The 22493-nt window shown below is 42.1% G+C and overlaps 1 protein-coding gene across 4 annotated transcripts in view; it reads right to left on the bottom strand.

Annotated features, from left to right (window-relative positions):
* Positions 1-22493, bottom strand: part of EPRS1 (glutamyl-prolyl-tRNA synthetase 1) — a 41629-nt gene that overhangs the window by 11296 nt on the left and 7840 nt on the right. The window contains exons 7-23 of one of the 4 annotated variants that reach the window (XM_083733003.1): positions 21699-21825; positions 20607-20799; positions 19694-19865; positions 18093-18326; positions 16512-16596; positions 15633-15692; positions 15302-15322; positions 12699-12809; positions 11670-11806; positions 10708-10915; positions 10036-10148; positions 7167-7284; positions 6062-6445; positions 4830-5063; positions 4177-4458; positions 3415-3648; positions 1673-1941 (exon numbers count right to left, since the gene is read on the bottom strand). In XM_083733003.1, the coding sequence (XP_083589129.1) occupies positions 1673-1941; positions 3415-3648; positions 4177-4458; positions 4830-5063; positions 6062-6445; positions 7167-7284; positions 10036-10148; positions 10708-10915; positions 11670-11806; positions 12699-12809; positions 15302-15322; positions 15633-15692; positions 16512-16596; positions 18093-18326; positions 19694-19865; positions 20607-20799; positions 21699-21825 (2982 nt within the window). The remainder of the gene's footprint in view (positions 1-1672; positions 1942-3414; positions 3649-4176; positions 4459-4829; positions 5064-6061; positions 6446-7166; positions 7285-10035; positions 10149-10707; positions 10916-11669; positions 11807-12698; positions 12810-15301; positions 15323-15632; positions 15693-16511; positions 16597-18092; positions 18327-19693; positions 19866-20606; positions 20800-21698; positions 21826-22493) is intronic. The other 3 variants (XM_083733004.1, XM_083733005.1, XM_083733006.1) reach the window with 3 other exon arrangements.

Below are 22493 nucleotides of genomic sequence, written 5' to 3'. Positions count from 1 at the left end.
TGTTTTATTTCAAAAAAAACTGTTAAAACTATCCAGACATGAATTAAAATGTTTAAACATTTCAATGAATTTAAACAGGCAAATTTATTATATAACGGCAAGAGTCTTCAAGCTGGCAAGCTCCCTCAAATAGCAATACAATTAGTGGGGGAAAAGCATATTAAATGCGAAGGGGGGTTCTGGTAGCTCCAGTCATGGTGAGGAGGACTGGAGCACCACTATGCCACCCTCTGAACTGTGTCGCTGCTGCTCAGTGGGACCCGGATGGGGCACAGGAGCACTGAACTGATGGTGCCAATCTAGTGCTACCTTGTCCTCACTTGATCCCAGCAAGCAGCCAGGAGGACAGGGCAGGAGTGGTGCCCTACCTCATTCTCCGCAACTGGGTAGTTCTCTTTTTGCTCTCATGGTGTCAGGAAAAATACATACTTATGAAAAGAAAAATCCCTTCCCCCTTTCACATTTGCTATTTCTTTCACCTGAAACATCTCCATGCTTTTGCCAGGCCAGCTTCCTATGTACGATTCCTATAAGCCACAATTTTACTCAAAGACTCTCCCATGGACTACCACAACCCCCAAGATACTTCTGCTACCAACTTAATTATGTCCATATTAGCTCCTTTTCTTTGGCTTTTGTTGTAGGCAGTCTGGACAAGGACTGTCTATTTTGTGTATTCGACCCAAAACCTAGCTGTCAGAGCCACCCGAGGTCCCAGCTCACAAGAGACCAAAATCCAGTCCAAGTTATATACAAAAGGTTTTATTGAAGAACATTGTTGTCGTTACATCCAAGCTCCGTGGCTCAGCATCTTTTACCCTTAGATGTTTGAAGTCCCCTCTGAGTCAGTCCCGCCCCTGCACCAGCTTAAGAGGCTTGTACTGCTCCACCTTTTCCTCTCCTTCCTTTTCTGCAGGGTCTTCCTGCCCCCCTGTGCTCCCTCCCTTCGGGACTCCCCCGAGGCTGAGTCTTCTGACGCCTGCTCCCCCCTCCTTCGTGCTTTGGGACCAGGCTCCTCCTCAGGGCTCTCCTCATTTCCGCGCGCCTCCACATTTGAACTTGGCGCGCGTACGTTGCCTCTGACCTTCCTTTCGACCGTTACGCTACTCTCGGTACTACACTCCTCCCCTTCCGGCAGAACGTTCTGCTCCGAACTCCTTCCCCTCTCTGCTCCCTGTTCTGCTCCTTCTGACACACTGGTAACTCCACCCCCTTCACTCCGTTCCGACGGAGAGGCCGGTCCCGATCTCCAACCCCCACTGGGGATTCCCTCTTCGTTCCCCTGCTTCTGACTGCTTCCCTCTCTACTGCCCCTTGGCCTGACCAGGGGGGCTCCCTTTTGGGAATCCTCGGATTCACTTGACGGACTCACTGACAACCTCGGGTCATCGTCGTCCTCTTCCTCGTCACCCTGGGACCCCTCCCCCTCGCTCTCTGTCCCTGAAACCCTGACACTAGCAAACAAGTTGATAGTGATGTTGCAATAGTTAGAAGGGATCCAAGCCCAACAAAAGAACAGATTTATAACGTTTTAACGTAAAAACAACCCAGCAGGGTTGGGGTGTTGTTGTTTGTTGCCTTCATTATCTCCCTTATAGCACAATACCAATTTTAACACTACATTATTTCCTTTACCCTGCTGCCCAGACTATATTTTAAGTAGAAATTTCACCTGGTTTGTTTCTTAGGTCCCTGACCATCTCCTGGTCCATTTGAGGATAAGTTGCTGCCACCACTTGGGTCTTTCTGTGATTCTTTCTTTTGGCCCTCATTCTGCTTCTGTTGCTTATTTTGCTTCTCGGATTTGTTCTCTTTCTCTTTCTTCCTCTTGTCTTTGTCTTCTGCTCCGGTTGCAGAGACTGGTTTATAGTCTATTCCCGCCAGTGTCTTGTACTGCGCCTTCAATTGAAGCAGCTCTTGCACTGCAGCATCAATCTTATCCTTGGGGAGGACACCATTCCCATGGAAAAACAGGTAACCAAAAAGAAATGAAATAATAGTTAGCTGCATAGAATAGGTAAGGTACATTACATACTGGGGAAACCACAGAATGCACGCTGAAAGGGAGAAAATCAGTGAAACTTCTGCAAGCCGTGATAAGCTGTCATATCCAAGCCAGCAAAGTAAGATTGGAAAGCAAGTTTTCAATCCTGGTTTGCAAAGCTTGAACCAACTATGCTTTTCTTCTTTTGGCGTCACAGCAAAGTGGAGTTTGGGGAAAAACCACAGTCAATTACTAACCAAGGAGATTTCATGAGAGAGGTAAAAGCACCATTGTTTGGTGCTAGAACTAAAACTACCCAAATGCTTTGAGACATCTGGCGAGAGGCTATAATCAACATAAAAGCAACCCCCGAAGAGTCCCGAAAGTGGAATCCTCACATTCTGTAGCCAAAATATGTGTACTATTCCTTGTTAGGACATGTAACTCGGTAGTATGGAATATAATTCACAGAAAGTTCACACTCGGTGCACAACATCATCAGGAAACAGGATCACTGGTAAAGGTTTGCCCAGCATTTTTGAGAGCTGCTGACAGCTTGAGCAGACAATACCGGATCACTGGTCTGATTTCATATTAGGCAACCAGAAAGGGAGGGCACAGCCAGACAGCCAGGCATAATGGTTAGTGCTGAACTCTGGGAGACCAGGGTCCAAATCCATGCTTAGCCATGAAGCTCTCTGAGTGAACCTGGGCCAATGCTGTGGACATTTACTATGCAAACAGTAATATAATGATGAAGTAAGACTGAAACTAAAACCTAAGAAAGGCCTATGTAGTCTATCATTCTGTTCTCACAGTGGCCAATCAGACAGGCCTGCGAAGCAGGCTCCTTCCTCAATTAGGAATCCAGCAACTGATATTAAGAGGCATAAGGTCTTCAGCATTGTGCAAAACAACAATTATGTCAACATACACAGTTTGCCTCATCTTGCAACAATATATATATATATGTGTGTGTGTGTGTGTGTGTGTGTGTATGTATGTATGTATGTATGTCTAGGATATTTGTGGATTGCATTGAAAGATCACCAGGGGTCTGAAAATAGAAAAATACAGGACAAATGTTGTCAGGAGCTGAAGTAAATGAAAGGCAGGAGAAAAAAAGCTGGAGCGGCTACTTCCCTCAAACTCCTTTTTCTGCCTTTGGCCAGAAGGTGGCGATAAATGCTCATGATACACTTCCGAGTGAAAGGAGAATAGGCTGAATTAAGAGAGGATGCTTTTACATTTTACAAATGCTGCGAAATTCCAAATTTCTCCAGATGCATACCTGCAGAATACTTGACACTGAAAAGAGACCATCTTGCAACTGCAGGTCAGGATATTAGCATAAATGTTAAGTTAAAGGAAATGTGATGAGTACCCCAGGATCCACTCAAACACGTTAAACTGTTAATTAACAGTATTACCTTTTCTGCCTTCTCCGCTTTCAATTTCCGGACCTCTTCTCCTTGGAGAGCAACCTTGTTAAAGAGAGCTTTTGCTTCTGCAGAGTCAGGGCCACTGGTTTCTGTGCTTGCCGGCTGGTTTAAGGCATGTGCCTGAGGTGCTGGTAACTGTCCTGGCTTATAATCCTGACCAGTCTTTTCTTTATATTCCGCTTTTAGGGAAAGGAGGAGTTTTACAGCTTCATCCACTTTATCCTATGGGAAGTATTATTGGGAGGGCATTCATGTCACAAGTCCAAGAGTTATGCATGCATACACCTCTAGTTTCCTGCCTGCATATCCAAGGGTATGTTAACAACACTACATAGATTTGCAATAGATTTTATATTGGCAGAGTCCTTTCTGCTCCTTTGCTCCCTCAAAATGGCCTTGTTTCCCCCACAATGGGATCCAGATATATGGAGAAAAGTATTAGCAGTTACTGAGAGTTGCATCCAATACTGGCCAACAAAATTTTCACCTTCCTCTCCTACTCCCATTTGCCCCCAAAATCTGCTGCGGAGGATCTTCCAATCCTCTGGAACTGATTTTGAGGGTGTGCAGGGGCTGTACTGTTGCACAAGCAGAAGTGTGTTGCAGGAGTGAAACAACAGCACAATATACAACCTTGACTTCCTGGTCCCTTGAAAAAAAACTTCTGCCAAAATCAGAATTATGCACAGCTGATGAACAGAGAAAAAACACAGATTTGAAACCACATGCATAATAAAACCACTATTCTACCTTGGACACCTTTTCGGCTTTGAGTCTCCGTACCAGCTCGCCTTGTTCAACTACTTTATTGTACAGAACGTTTCTGTCTACTGGGCTAGAAGATGTCAAACCATTGCAGGACAGAGGAGCAGGATCAGAAGCACAAGAGGACAGGGAGGAGGAAGAAGAGGAGGAGCAGGAGGAGGAAAGAGGAACTGCAGGTGGATGTCCAAGTTTATAATCTTGGCCTGTCTTTTGCTTATATTCTGCTTTTAGAGCAAGAAGCACTTTCACAGCAGCATCTATCTGATCCTGAAGCAGAGAGATAATACAAGAAACGTATCGGTTAAGAATGGAAAAGTTTAATGCAAAATTTTCCAATATGAAACTGAAGATTAAGTGGGCTAGTGCAAATGATAAAATGATCAATCTACAAATAAATTTAACTGTTAGCATTGATATCAAAGTTTTGTTCTGCTTGGACAAAAGAATCATCTGTCTTGCATGCAATAAGTGAAAATGGAGAGAAACCAAATACTGCGTAATACTTTGCAAAAGTAAAAATAAAAAGACTGAAAAAAATAGAATACAATTTTTTAAATTTTGTGAATTGCTCAAGGACCTAATCATGCATCTTAAAAACATAATGTTCAGCACTCTTTCTGCCGTCATGGCCATTATACCTTTGCTGCTTTCTCTGACTTAAGTCTACGAACCACTTCGCCTTGTTCTGCCACTTTGCTGTAAAGAGCTTTGCAGACTACTGGACAGAGGGGCATGGAAGAAGGAAGAGCAGAAGGAGCTGAACTAGGAAGCAAACTCTTTGCTGGGTTTCCAGGTTTGTATTCCTGGCCTGTCTTTTGCTTATATTCTGCTTTCAGAGCTAAAAGCACTTTCACAGCAGCATCTATCTGATCCTACAACAGGAAGCGAAAGAACAGTTAAAAAGAGAGGAAAAGACAGAAAAGCATGTAGCAAAGTAGATACGATAGTTAGGATGCACAAGATCAAGTTGACAAAAAGAAAAAATCAGTAAGAGGCTTATTAGAACCCATAAATCATCATATGCTCTTCACTTAATGAAGCTATTTGAATGTAACCAACAACTAAGGTTTTGCTTTGCACAGAGTGCTCCTTAACTGAAGTTTTATTTGTATTCTATGGGATGGATTCAGGTATGTAATAAGATGGGGTTCGTTAACCTGGGAAGGTAGCCCAGCTAGGAGAAGGGAGACTCTGATCCTAAACCTCTGCTGCCTTGCAGGGTATATCTGGGAGAAGAAAAGGCTAAGGAGTAAACCCTACACAAATCCAGAATGGAGTCCCTAAGACAGATGGATGGCACCTTGTATGTCTCCTTTCAGCAACTCCTGCAGCTGATCTGGTGCCAAATGTATTGCTCTGCTTTCCTTTGGATCACATTAGTGCGGCAGAGAGGGAAGTCGCAAGGTGAATACACCAGAGCAGAAGGGGGATCGTTCTTTTCTGGCAAGCTGCAATGCTTGTGCAGACGGAATGTTCGTCATAGTGCAACACTGATCTCCACCCCGTCCAGAAAACTGGTGCAATATCCACTTTCACATAGTTCAGCAAAGATACCAGAGGGCCATTATTTTGGGGACATTAATGGGGGGGGGCAGAAGTAATCACCACCACTTTTAATTAATATTTTATCTTTTGACACTTCTACCATAGATGGTTTTTTAAAAAATCCCTTTTCTCTCCTGCCAGACCTATGTTTATCATCCCCAACTTCTCCTGTTCTCTTAAGGTTAGTGGTAGTCCTGCCCAAGGAGTTATTGTCTATCTACTTTTATAAATAACAGAAAAGACAGATCTATCATCCACCTGATAAAAGGTTGCAACGATCACTTCTCAATTCCTTCTTATCCAGGCTTATTCTTCAAACACTAACCTTGGGCACTTTTTCTGCTTTTAGCTTTCGAACCACTTCCCCTTGCTCAGCGACTTTATCATAAAGAGACTTGCTGTCTAGATGGGTGGCACTGGCAGCCTCACACTTGGAAGCCTGGGCCTGAACTGCAGCGACCGGAGGATTCCCAGGCTTGTAGTCTTGACCCGTCTTCTCTTTGTACTCTGCTTTCAAGGCTAGCAGCTGTTTCACGGCAGCATCAACTTCTTCCTTTGCTGCTTTCTTTGATTTCAATTCACGAACTGCATCTCCTTGGGCAGACACCTTGCTGTAAAGAGCCAAGTGGTCTTCGACTGAAGCAGGGGCTGCAGCATGAGAAGCGTCAGCCACAAGTGGAGCAGATCGTCCTTTCGGCGCAGTACCAGCCTTGGAAAAAAAGAACAAATACATGTCTTTACAATGAATCAAACTGGATGAAAGAGAATTAAAACACTACTGGTGAAAAACTTGCCGTTTCAAGTAGAACCGCAGCAAAGTTGATCAGGGCACTTCAATATGCAAAGACCTACTACAAATGTCTCTTTTATCCTCCACCCACCCAGAACAGGATAGCATCCAATGTTTGCAAAGGAGGAGAAGAACTGAAAATAAACTAAAATAAATCAACTTTGGTTAGCACAGGTGTTTCCCAAGTCTGATTACTAGTTCTGTGCTGTTTAAAACCTGGAACACTTTTACAGCAGTGTAGTTTGCCAAACACCTGACCATCTTCACGGTCCTCATCTGAACCCATCCCAATTTGTCTATATCCTTCTTCAAAGGCAGGGGTCAGCACTGGACACAGTACTCCAGATGAGGTGAGACCAGCACAGAATAAAATGGAAGTGTTACTTCTCGTGACTTGGAAACCATGGTTCTATTAAAGCAGCATAAAACTGCATCAGTCTTTTTGCAGTCAGGTAAGATTGCTGACTCATGTTCAGTTTCTGATGATGATGACTTATATGACAAGACTATAATCCTGGATTTCTTTTTATATGTGCTGCTGTCAAGCCATGTTTCCTTCATTCTACACCTGTTCTACAGTAACACCAGGCATCTCAAACATCCTTCTGACTAACAATCAAAATACACTAGGTTTCCTTACCTCTTTCTTTGCTGTTTCTGCCTTGGTTTTCTCCTTAGATCCAGATGTTGGCATTTCTTTTGTATGCCCATCAGGGATATAAATCAAAATGCATGGGGCTTCTTTACAGCTGTATGGGCTACAAAGATTACATCAATTGGTTTTTTCATTATTATCTCCCATTGATTGGCATAATATAGAAAATGTGAATACAACACTTCTAAAATACAGTGGTGCCTCGCAAGACGAAATTAATTCGTTCCGCAAGTCTTTTCGTCTTGCGAGTTTTTCGTCTTGCGAAGCACGGTTTCCCATAGGAATGCATTAAAAATCAATTAATGCGTTCCTATGGAAACCGCCTTCAGACCAGGTCCGGGGACAGTCTGTCCCCCGACCTCTTCTGAAGGCCGGTGGGGGGCGAAAGTCTTTGCTCCCCCCCCCCCCGCCTACCTTCCCGGGACAGCGGAGACTTCTCCGCTGTCCGGGGCGGCCTTAAAATGCTGGCGGGTGGCAGCGAAGCCTTCGCTGCCGTCCCCCAGCATTTTAAAAGCCCCTGGGACAGTGGAGACTTCCCGGGGCGATTTTAAAATGCTGGCGGGCAGCAGCGCTGCCGCCCGCCAGCATTTTAAGATCACCCCAGACAGCGGAGAAGTCTCCGCTGTCTGGGGTGATCTTAAAATGCTGGCGGGCGGCAGCGCTGCTGCCCGCGAAGCCTTCGCTGCCGCCCACCAGCATTTTAAAAACCCCGGGACAGCGGAGGACTTCTCCGCTGTCTGGGGTGATCTTAAAATGCTGGCGGGCGGCAGCGCTGCTGCCCGCCAGCATTTTAAAATCGCCCCGGGACAGTGGAGGAATTATCCGCTGTCCCGGGGCAATTTAAAAGCCTCCGGAAAGGCAGGCAGGGGGGACAAAGACTTTCGCCCCCCACCGGCCTTCAGAAGAGGTCCTGGACCTCTTCTGAAGGCGGGCGGGGGGCAAAAGTCTTTGTCCCCCCTGCCTGCCTTCCCGGGAGAGCGGAGAAACGCAGCGCTGCGTTTCTCCGCTCTCCCGGAAGGCAGGCAGGGGGGAGCAAAGACTTTTGCCCCCCGCCCGCCTTCAGAAGAGGTCCAGGACCTCTTCTGATGGCCGGTGGGGGGCGAAAGTCTTTGCTCCCCCCCCCGCCTTCAAAAGCCATCCGGGATAGCGGGAAGCGCTTCCCTGCTATCCGGACTGCTTTTAAAATGCTGGCGGTGGGGAGCAAAGCCTTTCAGCCCCCGCCGGCCTTCCTGGACCTCTTCTGAAGGCCGGAGGGGGGGGAAAGGCTTTGCTCCCCACCGCTAGCATTTAAAAGAGGTCCCCGGAGATTTCCCTATGGGCTTTCTTCTTGCGAAGCAAGCCCATAGGGAAATTCGTTTTGCGAAGCGCCTCCAAAACGGAAAACCCTTTCGTCTAGCGGGTTTTTCGTCTTGCGAGGCCTTCGTCTTGCGGGGCACCACTGTACAAGCATCTAAATTCCAACGTGAGAGAGGGTTAAGCGTGGGCTCAATTTCCCTGCTATGTTAATGGGATATGTAACTTAGTCCTATGCATATTTACCAGGCAAATCTCCCATGGTTCAATGGGACTTACTCCCAGATAAAGGTGTGCTACACTGCATCGGTTAGATCTATGTAGTTCTTTTCACACTGATTGTAATTTTATACATATCAAAAGAACATGTATTTGTATAGAAATAAATGCACATATGAAAATTGTAAAAATAGTAATACTCCCAGCTGGACAAACTTGTAATTTATTTCAGCATCAATATCTGCTTACTGTTTGTAGTCTTGCTGCTCTCCTAATGGTATCAGTCTAGCAAAATAGTAACTAATCTGAGGCGTCCCCAAAGCTTTTGAACCTCTGATAAAACAGGTTTCTTATTTACAGCATTTTTTCAGGTATCTGCCATTTCACAAAGGGCCAAGTGCCATGGGAAGCCAGTATAAGAAGAGAAAATATGTGTCCAATGCCAAGGAAACCAGAATGATGCTCCTGTGCCCCAACCCAATTATGCTTAGTTGAGCAGATGGGGCACAATGTGGATGAGATGTGAATCCTATTGAAACAAATGCAGTGCAGATGGCCAACCTCTGCATTCCAAGTCACAGCTGTCACTCCGCACTGCCCTATTTTCAGTGGGATGCACCCCCAGATGCATATCCAAAGCATGCATCTCCATCCAGTCAGGCATAGCGATGAGTGCCGAGTGCTGGATCAGGCTGAAGAGTGGTGACTTTCAGCACAATATGATATGCCAGAGAGTAATGGCCTAGTTGCCTGAGGATAGCAGGATGCATTTCCTCGTTTTTTCCATGAAGCGCCGACATATCAGGGGTTTGATGGCTGTCAACTGGTATGTGTGTGGTGAAATGTGCAGAAGGATAGAAGGCAAACACCAAAAAAACCCAACTATTTGTGGTGAAATGTCAAGCCTCATGAAAATTCAGTGAAGCAATAGAATTATGCTAAAATGGAGTTAGGAGTATAATAAAAATGAATAGATAAAACCTTTACATGTTGTTATCTGCATGGTTCAACAAATGGGGGGGGGATATATAGCCTGATATTACAGAGAACAGGCTGCCTGCTGTTCAGTTTGTTCAAGAGGACACACAAGAGCTACACACACACTCTTTTCTAATCATTCTGTTCCAAAGGCACTCCTCTATTTACTTTTGTGAAATGCATTCCACAAGCCTCTAATTTTTTATCTACGTGGACTCCTGGCAAAACAGGAGCGTTTGGAATATGAGTATAAATATGGGAATTTGGGCTGTGAAACTCTGCAATGGCCATAACACACTTATCTAATTCTACGGCAGAGCATACCAAATGGATAAACGAAAGGAATGAGTTTCCAGTTGCTCACCTAATAGGCTCATATGGCTGATCACAAATATAAAAGCCTCTTCTCTGAATCTGTATTATATCTCCTTTTTTCAGATCTTTAAGGCAAGGATCACCTAACATCAATTCTTCTTGCTGTAAACAGGTTAAAAATCAAGTCAGCATTACGTCCCATGAACAACATAGTACATGTGCTAAGAATTAGTGTAGTGGCATTGCAAGGCAAAAAAAATTCCTTCCAGTAGCACCTTAAAGACCAACTAAGTCAGTTCTTGGTATGAGCTTTCGTGTGCATGCACACTTCTTCAGATACGATTGCAAGGGTGAGGCCAGCCCAGGAGGAAAGACACATCTTGCTGAATACTGAAAACCCCAATTTACAATATGGCAACTCATTTGGAGAGCCAATATCTAAAAGGAAGAAAAGCAGGCATACAACCAATATGGTATAGTGGCTAGAGTGTCGGATTTTGATTAGGAAGACTTCAGCTCAAATATTGTCCCTACCACAAAGCTTACTGTGTGATTTTGAGGGCTATTCACAATCACCCAGCCTAAGCTAAATTGCAGGTTTACTGTGGTAGAAAAAAGTCCAGGGGAGTGGAGTGGGGAGACCATATTTGAGCTCCTTGAAGTATGAGAGAAATTTTAAAAATGTAATAATAATATAAATAGGTGACATGTTGCAAGCTACCTTGCTATTTCTGTTGACATACTGCTTGAAATCTTCCTCTTTGCCCAGGACAGGTTTGGTGATCAAGTGTTCATAGTTGACACAGACAGTAGGGATGGGAGGAGCACGAGGAGTTTCTGCCAACCAGGTGATCTTAGCAGTTTTTTTGTAGTCCTTATTCTCCAAATTTAGTTTAGCATCAATGGATGTGATTTTCCCAGTGGCGTTCCTACACAGAAGCAGAACACACTGTAATTAAATAGTGCAGATAAATGACTGGTATAGTATCTAGGTTACATCAGTGGCATGCAGTTAACTTGATTTTCATAGAGAAGTTTAAATAAATAAATAAATAAATAAATAAAATAATTTATTATTTGTACCCTGCCCACCTGGCTGGGCTTCCCCAGCCACTCTGGGTGGCTTCCAACAAAGATTAAAAATACATTAAAATGTCACACATTAAAAACTTCCCTGAACAGGGCTGCCTTCAGATGTCTTCTAAACGTCAGGCAGTTGTTTTTCTCTTTGACATCTGAAGGGAGGGCATTCCACAGGGCGGGCGCCACTACCGAAAAGGCCCTCTGCCTGGTTCCCTGTAGCTTTGCTTCTCGCAGTGAGGGAACCGCCAGAAGCCCTCGGCGCTGGACCTCTACCATCACATTCAACAGTCAAGCTACACTCAGCTGGATCTATTGTGAGATGTCACTTCAACTTATGCAATTTCTGCTTGCTGCCCCACAGTTGCAGCTCCCTTGCAGCATGTCCTAACAAACCCTTGTACCCCCAAGAACAGCTTCTGGAGGTGCAGAAGGTTGCAATTGGGTGGGGGATACAGATAACGGAACTGTGCTTGCAGTGTTAACAGTCCCATCCATTACATACTTTTCTTCAATGTTTAAAAAGCCAGACCTCTTGTTCCCAATAAAATTCTCGACGATGGAATTCAACATCCCAGCTTGTTCCAAGATCCAGAAACTTACTTGTGTATTTTGGTGACGATTATGTTGCCCCAGTTAATAAATGTAACCATCTCTCCTTCTGTCAACGTCTCTGCATCTGCGCCTTCAATCAGCACTTTGGGACTGTACCATACAGGCTTCAAGCCAACCTCAGCATTCTGCATGTTAATGAGAAAGAAAAGAACTTACCCAGATGCTTGGTTAAGGCTGCAATCCTAACACATGCCCAACAATAAGCTCCACTTACTCATAGAACTTACTTCTGAGTAGACATGGTTAGGGTTGCACTGCAGGTTTTTGCTTTAGATTATAACACACCAATCCATCCTAGAATACACAAATGCTGAACTTTGCAGGAGAGTTTGCTATTAATGTGAATTCTTCTTTGGATTGAAATGAGATGGTTTAAACTATGAGCTGGTCCATCCTACGTGCCTGGGGAGGGAGAACTGCTATGCTCAAGCCAGAAAGGCAAAAGATGTGAAGGGGGTAAAGGTAAAGGGACACCCTGACCATTTGGTCCAGTCGCGGACGACTCTGGGGTTGCAGCGCTCATCTCGCTGTATTGGCCAAGGGAGCCTGCGTACAGCTTCCGGGTCATGTGGCCAGCATGACTAAGCTGCTTCTGGCGAACCAGAGCAAAGCACGGAAACGTGAAGGGGGTGCCCCTTCCTATTTCCCACCTCTGCTGATAGGTCCCCCAGCTTCAGAGCTGGCACAGTGTTCTCCCTGGTTTGGGGATGTGCCAGGGTGTATTAGAAAGTTAAACTCCAGGGGCTCCCTCAACCTGCCTCAGCACATACATCCCAACTCTAAAATAAAAACTGTTTTCTCTCAAGATCTTTCCCAGAGTGCTAAAGAGCATATTATGTCACCTTGCACTCCCATTTTACTCTTTCATCAGCTCTGCCATCCATGAGCTAACTAATCTTACTTTTCCTTTGTTACATTTTGGGAGTTTCAAGCAAACTTGTGGAATACTACACAAGTTCTCTGTTTTAACTATCTGCATTACAGTGTCTCTTAAAACAAAACAACTAACTAGCAAACCTTTGGATGCTTGGCGACTTCTTTCATCTCTTCTTGAGCCTCAGGAACGTTTACTGTGACTACTTCATTCTTCAGCAAAGCAGTGTAGCGAGGTGCCACAGGATCTATAACCTACATACCAAGAATAACCAAAAATAATCACATCTATTCAGTACGCCCAGAACAGATTATTTTTTTTAAAAAAAATCAGAATTATGTCAACTAAAAAGTGTATGCATCATTTAGGAATATTAACTGGTATTCTTTGTGTTACTGCATCTTTGGTCAATAAAAGAGTAACTCAAAATCCACAAGAGTTATACACTCTCCTGGTCTTCCACACAAAAAACGGATACCTCTGGTTTAGAACTCATCTAAAACTTTACATATATAGTAGAAGGCAATAAATGTTATAGTTCTGGGCACAAAGCAAGTAAAAATCCTAGTAATCTCGTACCTGCGTAGATTACAGGTAACTCTGAATGTTGGCTTAAGTCTTACAGGATAAGCCAATGTATGCATGCTAGAAAGCAAACCCTACTTGAGTTTCAATGCAGCTTATTTCTAAGTAAACATGTGTAAGAGTGAAGCCTTAGTGTGCAATTATGCTGAACTCACGGGATAAGTTTTTAAAAGAACAATAGATTTCACCCTTAGTTATTATCAACACAGGACACAATTCCATAATTTCACTTTTTTCCCTGTGAATTTCTTCCGTGAAGTATGTTTTCCGGCATCACCGTTATTCAACAAAAGCCAGGAGCAGCCACATGGCAGAGCAGGGGGCATGGAGTCGCTCTCCCAAGAGCAGTATCACTACTGCTTACTAGGATGGTGCAGGGGAAAGTGGGTGGCATGACTGTGGTAAGGTAGGGACAGTGTGGGTGTGCCGACAGAGTCAATCTGGTACTCCCACCGGTGCTCCTGAGCAACCCTGGCCTCATTGTCACACTTCCGCATCAAGCTGCGGCAACACCTGTTGGGAAGGTGGCTCCATGCTCCCACACCCCACCAACTGCCCCTAACAACAGTGTTAGATCACTATAATAAGGCAACATCACAGCAATGAACTCAAGAATAGCTTCTCCTCTCTTGCATTACTGACAAAATAGTCTTCTACTCTATTCACAACTCAAACAGAACAGCCTCCAGGTATTTTTGCTTCTGCTTTTACTGCACTCGCTTCTTTATCGGTTTAGGCTTTTCAGTCTCTCTTACAAGGCCTTGCTACTTTGTACTAGCTGGAGGTATTAAGGCTAGTAAAGGAATGGAGAAATGATGTACACACATACAAAACTAGCTCATCTGGGAGAGGAATCTGAGGGCAGTATTTATGTATTTATTTTTAGGTTACATGTGAAAACAGCTGCTTCTAAGGAAATACCCTATATTCTGCTTTCCCAAATTCTAGTGTCATGAGTACAATAGTGTTGCAGGAGAAAATTAACTAAAACAGGTTTCATACCTGAAGTGAAACAACATACACACTACTACTGATATGGATGCTAACTAGTTGAAGTACTTGAAACACACATTACTCATATTTCCACCTATCAATAAGAAACACAAGGAAATTGTTGACACCCTGGATCTGGGCACCCCAAGAGTCTAAATTCAATAATGTGACTTTGGATTAGATCCAGGTATCAGCAACACTTGTGTTACTTTTTAATAGGTGTGAAGAGGTATAATTTTCTTATCAGTATTCACAAAAAAGCAAAACTTTAACTGCCCTACAACTAACCAGCGCAGTTTGTTGACTGTACTAACAAACAGAGGTTATTTGGGTATACTTGAATTAATCTAACTGTTAAGAGTTTGCTTTTCTCTAGTGCTACTGACTCATTATTTTTGCTTTCTCAGTAGCTCAATACTTGGTCCTACAAACCAATTCAATGCCTTCGCTTTCACTCTTGCCCCAGGGTGAATGCATAAGGCAGCATACAGTGCCAAGAAGTGAACAACAACATAAATTTAAGGCCAATGGTGTTTATAAATTTGTTCGGCGCACTAGTGTCCATCTATGCAGCAACAAAAAGAACCAATTGATAATCCCTCATATAAAATAAAGAGGACAAATGACAAGGGCTTTAGGGGAATACAAGACACATGCCAAGCAAGCAAATACTTAGTTCTGGGGCAAGCCTCCTTGAAAACAAGCAAAAATCCAGACTCAAGTTAAAAGAATAAGAACAGCCACAGAGTTGTGCAGACAGACACAAACAGTTCGCCTTATTATAGTGTCCAAGCATCTGCTGCCAAAGAAGCAACTAACCATGTCAAGATGCAGTATTCCTTATTTGATGCTAAATTAAGACACATCAGAAGAGCTTTACTTGCTGTCTGAGAGAGAAAATGTTAAGGCCTTCAGTACACTGCAGAAAGGCAGCATGTCCAGCATTGTAAATTAAAAGTGACACCTTCTTCTCCGTTGAGAAATTCAGACTCAGATCATTATTTCCCCTTTAGAACAGGAATAATGCATTTTAAGATGGAAATACACAGCTCTTGTTATGTAAGCAAACGTGGTTGTGCTATGAGAAGTTGCACAGTGATGGCTTATGCTATGTATGCTTACAATACTGTAAGCTATATGCTAAGGCAGAAAAAGCGTTAAGTAATACCTTCTTACAGATAGCTCGCAGCTTGAAAGCAGAAAAATGAAATGCAGAATTTTCATCAGAGTTTACATTAGCAAAATATCATTATCTCCCACACAATTCAAGAACAACAATTCAGTATCAGACTGGCAGAAGTCAGCAAGATTAGTGTTAGCCCTGGTTAGCAAGAGGGGACATTCCATTTTCCTGAAGATGAGGAGCAAGGTGATGCAACATACTGCATTAGCTAGTCTTTGAAGAGCATTCCAAAGAACGCTGGGTTGGTTCACAACCAGCAACAAGAGAGCAGGTGTCAATCAGAAATGTCATCAGATCAAAATGGAGGAGCATGTACCTTTTTGTTAAATGACCAAATTTTATCCCACTCCATGTTTACAACTGATCGAGAGGAGCCCTGTAAAATATAATGGGAAGAGGGGGATAGGAGAAAGAAAGGCCATAAATCTTGATGGTGTTATTTGTTGTTGCATTTTGAATTACATCTTATTTACTTTAACCATTCCTCTTCCACAACCTTACTTCTTTACAAAAATAAACATCCTTCCTCAGGACTAGAAATATGTGTCTTGCTGGGGGTGAGGGTGGGAGGAATCCATCAATAAGTAATCATTCTTTGTTGCAAAATAGAGACGATCTTCTTTAACACACTATGCTTTCTTAAAAGTTTCAGGTATAAGTCTGAGGGTAAATTAAAGATGTCCAGTTAGATATTGAACATGCTATAGTTATTGGATGTATTGTTATTTTCCAAATGTTAATATGATGTATCAACTTCTTTAAATCATAATCCTATGGTCCCTGGTAGAATATCTCAGAGAATGAGTGGTCTATGTTTCACAGTAAGGTTGGTAGTACTATGGGAAATATAGCCCAAAAACATGTAAAAGGCTACCCATGGATTGGACAACTGAACAATCAAAGTCACAAGAGGAAGACTTTCCTGATGTTGTTGAAAGAAGGACTCGTCTATAAAATGACTAGATCTACAAAATAAAAAAAAAAATCCTTCCAGTAGCACCTTAGAGGCATGCACACTTCTTCAGATGCACACGAAAGCTCATACCAATAACAAACTTAGTTGGTCTCTATGGTGCTACTGGAAGGAATTTCTTTTCTTTTGTTTCGACTACGGCAGACCAACACGGCTACCTACCTGTAACTAGATCTACAAAGACACTCCAGCTGAAGGGAGAGTGGACATGCAACCACCTACCTGTGCAGCAATAAACTGTTTCAGTCCTTCAACTGTCATGCCTCTTCTTAGGACACCACGCACAGTTGGGAATCTTGGGTCATCCCTAATAGAAAGGAATTTCTGCTTAATTTAACAATGCAAAACTGTGACAATATCAAGAAGCCTATGTTGAATAAACTTGGAAGAGAGGATTCTTAAAATTCTCTTTTTATTTTGGCTCTCCCAACAGCCTGCACATCTTTCTTTTATCCTGCAAAAGCTGCGATACTGACTTTGATGAATTCATAGCAACCTGCTTAATTCTTGGGTATTTTCCCAAGAACAGCAGGCATCCCATAAGCACAGATCAATCCAAGGACCAGAAGAGTGTTTGCTGGAAATGGTTTTGCTGAAATTGATACAATGTATATCTAAAACACTATATCAGAAAGTAACAGTAATTTTTCAACAAACATGCATGCACTGTACCATTGATTTCTTAAATAATTACATAGTTACTCAAGGAATGTTATTAACATTCATACCAAACTTTCTGAGACTTTAACTCTCTTATTTTTGGAGATTTCTACTCATTTTGCTTAATTTATATGTAGTAAAAAGTTGTCAACAATGACACTTGAGAAGAACGAGCATCTTTCCAATTATATTTTTTGGGTATACAAGTGACGTGAAGAAAAATTCCATCTGGTTAACCTGGTTAATGTAGTACTAATAATTGTGCAGGTGACCATGGAAAAGTAAATTAATCCACCATTCCTTTTGCATGGTTTTTGTTACTATTAGGTAGATTTCTGCCACATTCTGTTCCCCATGTTTGAAACCTCAGTTGAAAAGGAAAGATTACATTAAAAGAAGAGTGCAGGGAGACCCACACACTTTTCCTACTTTGAACCTACATATTCAAACATTGCTCATCACAAAACTGAGCACAAAACTCCACCCCCATCATTCTGCCCGGACACTGAGGTCCAGTGCTGAGGGCCTTCTGGCGGTTCCCTCGCTGCAAGAAGCCAAGTTACAGGGAACCATGCAGAGGGCCTTCTCTGTAGTGGCACCCGCCCTGTGGAACACTCTCCCATCAGATGTCAAAGAGAAAAACAACTACCAGACTTTTAGAAGACATCTGAAGGCAACCCTGTTTAGGGAAGCTTTTAATGTATGGCGGACTATTGTATTTTAATATTTTGTTGGAAGTCGCCCAGAGTGGCTGGGAAAACCCAGCCAGATGGGCGGGGTATAAATAATTATTTATTTATTTATTTATTTATTTATTTATTTATTTATTTATTTATTATTGTCAATAATTCTGAACAATTATTATCTGAGTATGAAAGTCTAACACTGACAGTTAAGAAAAGTTGTTTGATAAAAAGACTGAGCAAGGGTATTTAAAATATATTGACTAACACAATATCTAGCAAGTTGTAAACCTGTTAATTTCTTCATTCTTTGGAATAATTTTGTAAATTAAAAAAATAAAGCCACATCAACTTATTTTTAGTGTAAGATACTGCTTATGAAAAATTATCTATACACTGATTACATTGCAAAACAAATGTGCACATGTAATTCCTACCAAGTTTAACTTCTTTAACATACCAGCCATCCACTAGCCCTTCGTTGACAAACCAAGTGAGCTTCCTTTTAGACAATACAGTGTTGTTGAGGTTTAAGCGGCTGTACTCCCAGATATATGGTTTTCTTATTTCCAAGGCTTCAATAATCCAGTAGAACTGTTCATCTCTGTCATGATATTCTGTTGTTCTTAATGCATGAGTGACACCTTCAATACTGTCAACTATGGGACAGGCAAAATCATACGTGGGATAAATACTGAAACATAAGAAAAAATGCAAGTAAGCTTCATGTGCACATTGAAAGTGTTGAGCACTGCACACACTATTAATAAATTTAATAAGCAATCTCTAAAGCAACGGAAAGATTTAGCCTGTTGTGATGACTACTGTTAATGAAAGAGGAAAAAAGAACTTTCTACTATCTTCAAACACTATACTGTACAGTTGTACCTTTGTTCTCAAACAAAGTGCTTGTGCTGTAATGTTCAGGTTTTGCTTCTGTTAAATATATAACAGAAGCAAAACTTTAACGTTACAGCACAAACACAGTAGTTATAGTGAGTGAGCTAGTTCCAGGAACTAGTGAGTGAGGTAGTTCCACAGTAATTATAGGAAATGAGCTAGTTCCAGGAACTGCTTTTCCAGAATGAAAAAGTGAAAGAGAAAATAGGAAGGTTTTTCTTTTGAGCTCACTGATAGTAGAGGATTGAGCCCAGCTGTAACTGTTCATAAAGCAAGCTTCTTTGGAGCAAAAAATTAATAGGGTGAAACTCCGTTATTACCCCAAATCCCTTTTTACTGAGATAGTAAGAATGTGGGGGGAGCAGGGGGCCACCTGCAAGGAAGAATACTTAACATCTTCCATGGCTTCCAATCCCAGCAAAACCCCCCCCCCCTCTCTCACACACAGTGTGTGCTTTTTCCCAATTCATTTCCCATTTCAGATTTGGGAGGGAGTAGAAAGAGATTAAAAGGAGGAAGGAAGGGTTAAGAAACCGCTCTCTAATTCTCCCTGGAAAGTGCATCCCCAGTCCACAGTAGTATTAGGATGGGATCCCCTCAAAATGTTATCTCTGCCCAGTGTTTTAATCAGACAAAGCTATGCTGGCAAGGCCAGAAGCTGCTGTGAAAAGAAGAGGTTTTCCATAACACTGTTGGGATTTCATCAGGCAAAGCAAAACTCAACTTAATTTGATAAAGGGCCAAAAATAAAGACACCAATTCAGTGGCCCCATCCACACTTAATGAGAAACCATCGCTAAATTTTAAGTATGGTTTAGCAAGAATGTACAGTGTGCTGGGCAACACTGCAAAAATTCACGAGTCAATCCTCCCCTGATCTTTCCTTCAGCATGCCGAGGAAGCAACAAACCAGAAGTTGGCTGGGCATGACATGTGAAACAGCTCTTGTGGTTTGTTCATAGAGAAACAAACCATGAGTGCTGGTTTGCAGGTAATGACAAACCAGCATCTGGTTTGCTTCCCTCCCAGTGCACTGAAAGAAGGACTGGGAGAGTCTCTCATTCTGCAACTGAGAGCACAGTAGCCTGAGGCCCACTACTTATCTCACTGTAAATGGCCCTATCACTAAGTGAATTGCAATTTCCATTTCCTAACACATACTTGTACTTATTTCCTGTTCGTGGATGTGGCTGGTTTTTGCAACGATAAAGAGTTGGGTCCCTCATGCATCCATTGTTACTACTCATGTCGATTTTTGCTCGTAGACAGCAGGTCTGCCCATATTCCGTTCCCTTTTTCATTTCCTCCCACATTTTGAAGTTCTTCTCAACAGCTATAAAACGGCAAAGATTTAGTTCAGATTTAATAACCCAGCTCTGGTACTATGAAATATTATTTACCAAAAGTGAGACATATCCAACAAGAATGGAGCTAAAACTGACAGCAACTCTAGCCTAGCAGGTATTTTGGCAATGACTTTAACTAAAGGGTTTAACGTTTTTTCATCTGAAATTCCATTGATTTATTTAGCTACTATTGTCTCTTCTGACTGGCAGCATCTCTCCAGGATCGCAAGATAGAGGTCTTTCCCAGATCTACAACATGATGATCTTTTAACTAGATATGCAAAAAATTAGTGAGATCATCATCTGAGGCCCATTTTTGTGTGCCTCCTCCATGAGAGGTCCAGAGGGTGGCAATACAATAATGGGCCTTTTCTGCAGTGGCTCCCCATTTGTGGATGCTCTCCCCAGGGAGACTCACCTGGTGCCTTCATTACATGTCTTTACGCACTAGACAAAAATATTCCTCTTCAAACAGGCCTTGGGCTGATTAGCATTCTATGTTCTTCTAAATGTGTTGGTGGGAAGGGGGTTCTTGATTTGTTTTTGTTACTGTTATGTATTTTGGGTTCTCATTTTGTATTTTTATGTTGTGAACCATCCTGTGATCTTTGGATGAAGGGTGGTATTCAGATTTAATAAATGATGATAATAACAACAATAGTAACAACAAAAACTAAGCAACTAATTAACAAAGCAAATAGAGATGGAAGCCAGACAAAGCATCTTACAGTTATTTCTGTGCTTGGACTCTGTTCTTTGCTCTCGTTCCATTTTCATTTGTTCTGCTGGCGTATCATCTACATAAGCCTTCCCCTCGTGAATGAGCTTCTCAGCATATTTCATTATTGTTTCAAAATGATCCGAAGTGTATGTGAACTGGTCTGGTTTGATGTGCAGCATTGCAACATCTTCCAAGATAACCTGAAGATATAAATGTTGAAAAGATTAACTTGATATACAAAAATCCTAGTATTAAGTCCTCTCACTGACAGATTATGCCTTTTTCACATGATCCGTATTTTCACCTGTTCCAGTAGGTCTTTGGGGGTTGCGGTTGCTTAAAGACCTCTACAAAAGAACTTTGAAATCTTACTGTCAATTTAGTTTCTTCTAAATGCTTAATTTATCCAGAGAAAACAATTTTTGCATTTCTGTATTGTGCATGAGGATATCCTAGATCTCACCGGCAATTTCAACCTCTTGGTACCTTCTGATACCATTAGCCACTCTTTCCTTCTGAATAGGTCATCTTAGGTGGGAATCAGAAGCATCAAAGTGAAGAACAAGATACTCAGTGCAATTATAGCAAGCCCACTTGGCTTCTTAGCACTATTAACGCATATGCATTGGGGTGAGAGCGTCAAGGAGAGGTTCATTTGCTATCAATGTGGTCTTTTAAAAAACACTTTTTAGAAGCCCAGCTTCACAATGAATCATGCTCTGTACTGTTTATTTCATAGTTTGCATTGTAAATCAAATAAATCCATAAGAGAGAGATCTTCTCTAGCTCTGTTCATATTTTATTCCAGTGCAATGAGCTTTTCTTCTCTGTTGTTTCATCCCACATCACCCAAGGTAACTTTTGAAAGCCTAGAAGCACATTGGTGGGGCCAAACAGCCAACTGTCTGATGAAAAGCAAGGACAACATTTGGGTGGAAAGGACTTAGGCTCAGCCCCAGGCTATTCCTAAAGCACCTGTGTGAATGATATCCTTTGTGTTATGTGAGGTGTCCCCACCCACTCCATAGTTAACAAACAGAACTGTATAGAAATCAAAACAATCGGAGACCTAGAATGAGATATCGTTATGAAAAGATACCTTTTCAAAATCTTCTTTTTCTTTTTCTGGATTTGTATCATCAAACCTCATGATCAGTTTACCCTTGAAGTTGACCTGGTAGTGCTGATTCAACAGAGCAGCTTTTGCATGTCCAATATGCAAATATCTAGGCAGAAAAGAATGTCAAGAAGAAAAGAATGTTGGATACAAAGGGAAAGTAAAGTAAAAAAATAGAGCAAGCCAAAGGAAGAGGCAAAATATTAGTATTTCCCTTCTTTAACTGTCACTGTAAAGTATGTTTTGTTTAACATAAAAAAAACTTAAAACTTTTTCTTTCAGTCATAACTTCATAGCTTCTTGAGAAGAGAATCCAATTGTTTTTGGACTCAGTCCAAGTTAATGTTTGAAGTCAGTGGCTTAGGAATTGCACATGCACACATCACCATTCATTTGTTTAAGGTACACTTTATATCACTTTCAAGACAAATGCCTACCACAATACTCAATAATTGATATGGCAAAAACCATTCTATAGCCTCATCATCATCAAAAAAAGCTCAAAAAAGTGCAAGAGGCTCCAGAAGGAAGCGAGCAGGGAAAGGGAAGCCCTATCTCCTAAGTGAAGCTTCACTCACAGTTCTTTGGATACAGGCCTATGTAAGCTAAAAAAATTCACTGATAAAACACAAATATTGTGAATCTTTACATTTTCTAATTAAAAGAAATGTGAGCTACAGCAATCTTGCAGAACACTGAGGTTTCCCAGGACAGAATGAGATGGAAATCAAACTCTCAAAATATATTCTATTTTCCTTCATGTTTGGCACATACGTT

This window comes from Podarcis gaigeae, assembly GCF_964106915.1.
Source record: "Podarcis gaigeae genome assembly, chromosome: 3".
Taxonomy (NCBI): domain Eukaryota; kingdom Metazoa; phylum Chordata; class Lepidosauria; order Squamata; family Lacertidae; genus Podarcis; species Podarcis gaigeae.
This window is presented reverse-complemented; position numbering and strand designations above follow the sequence as displayed.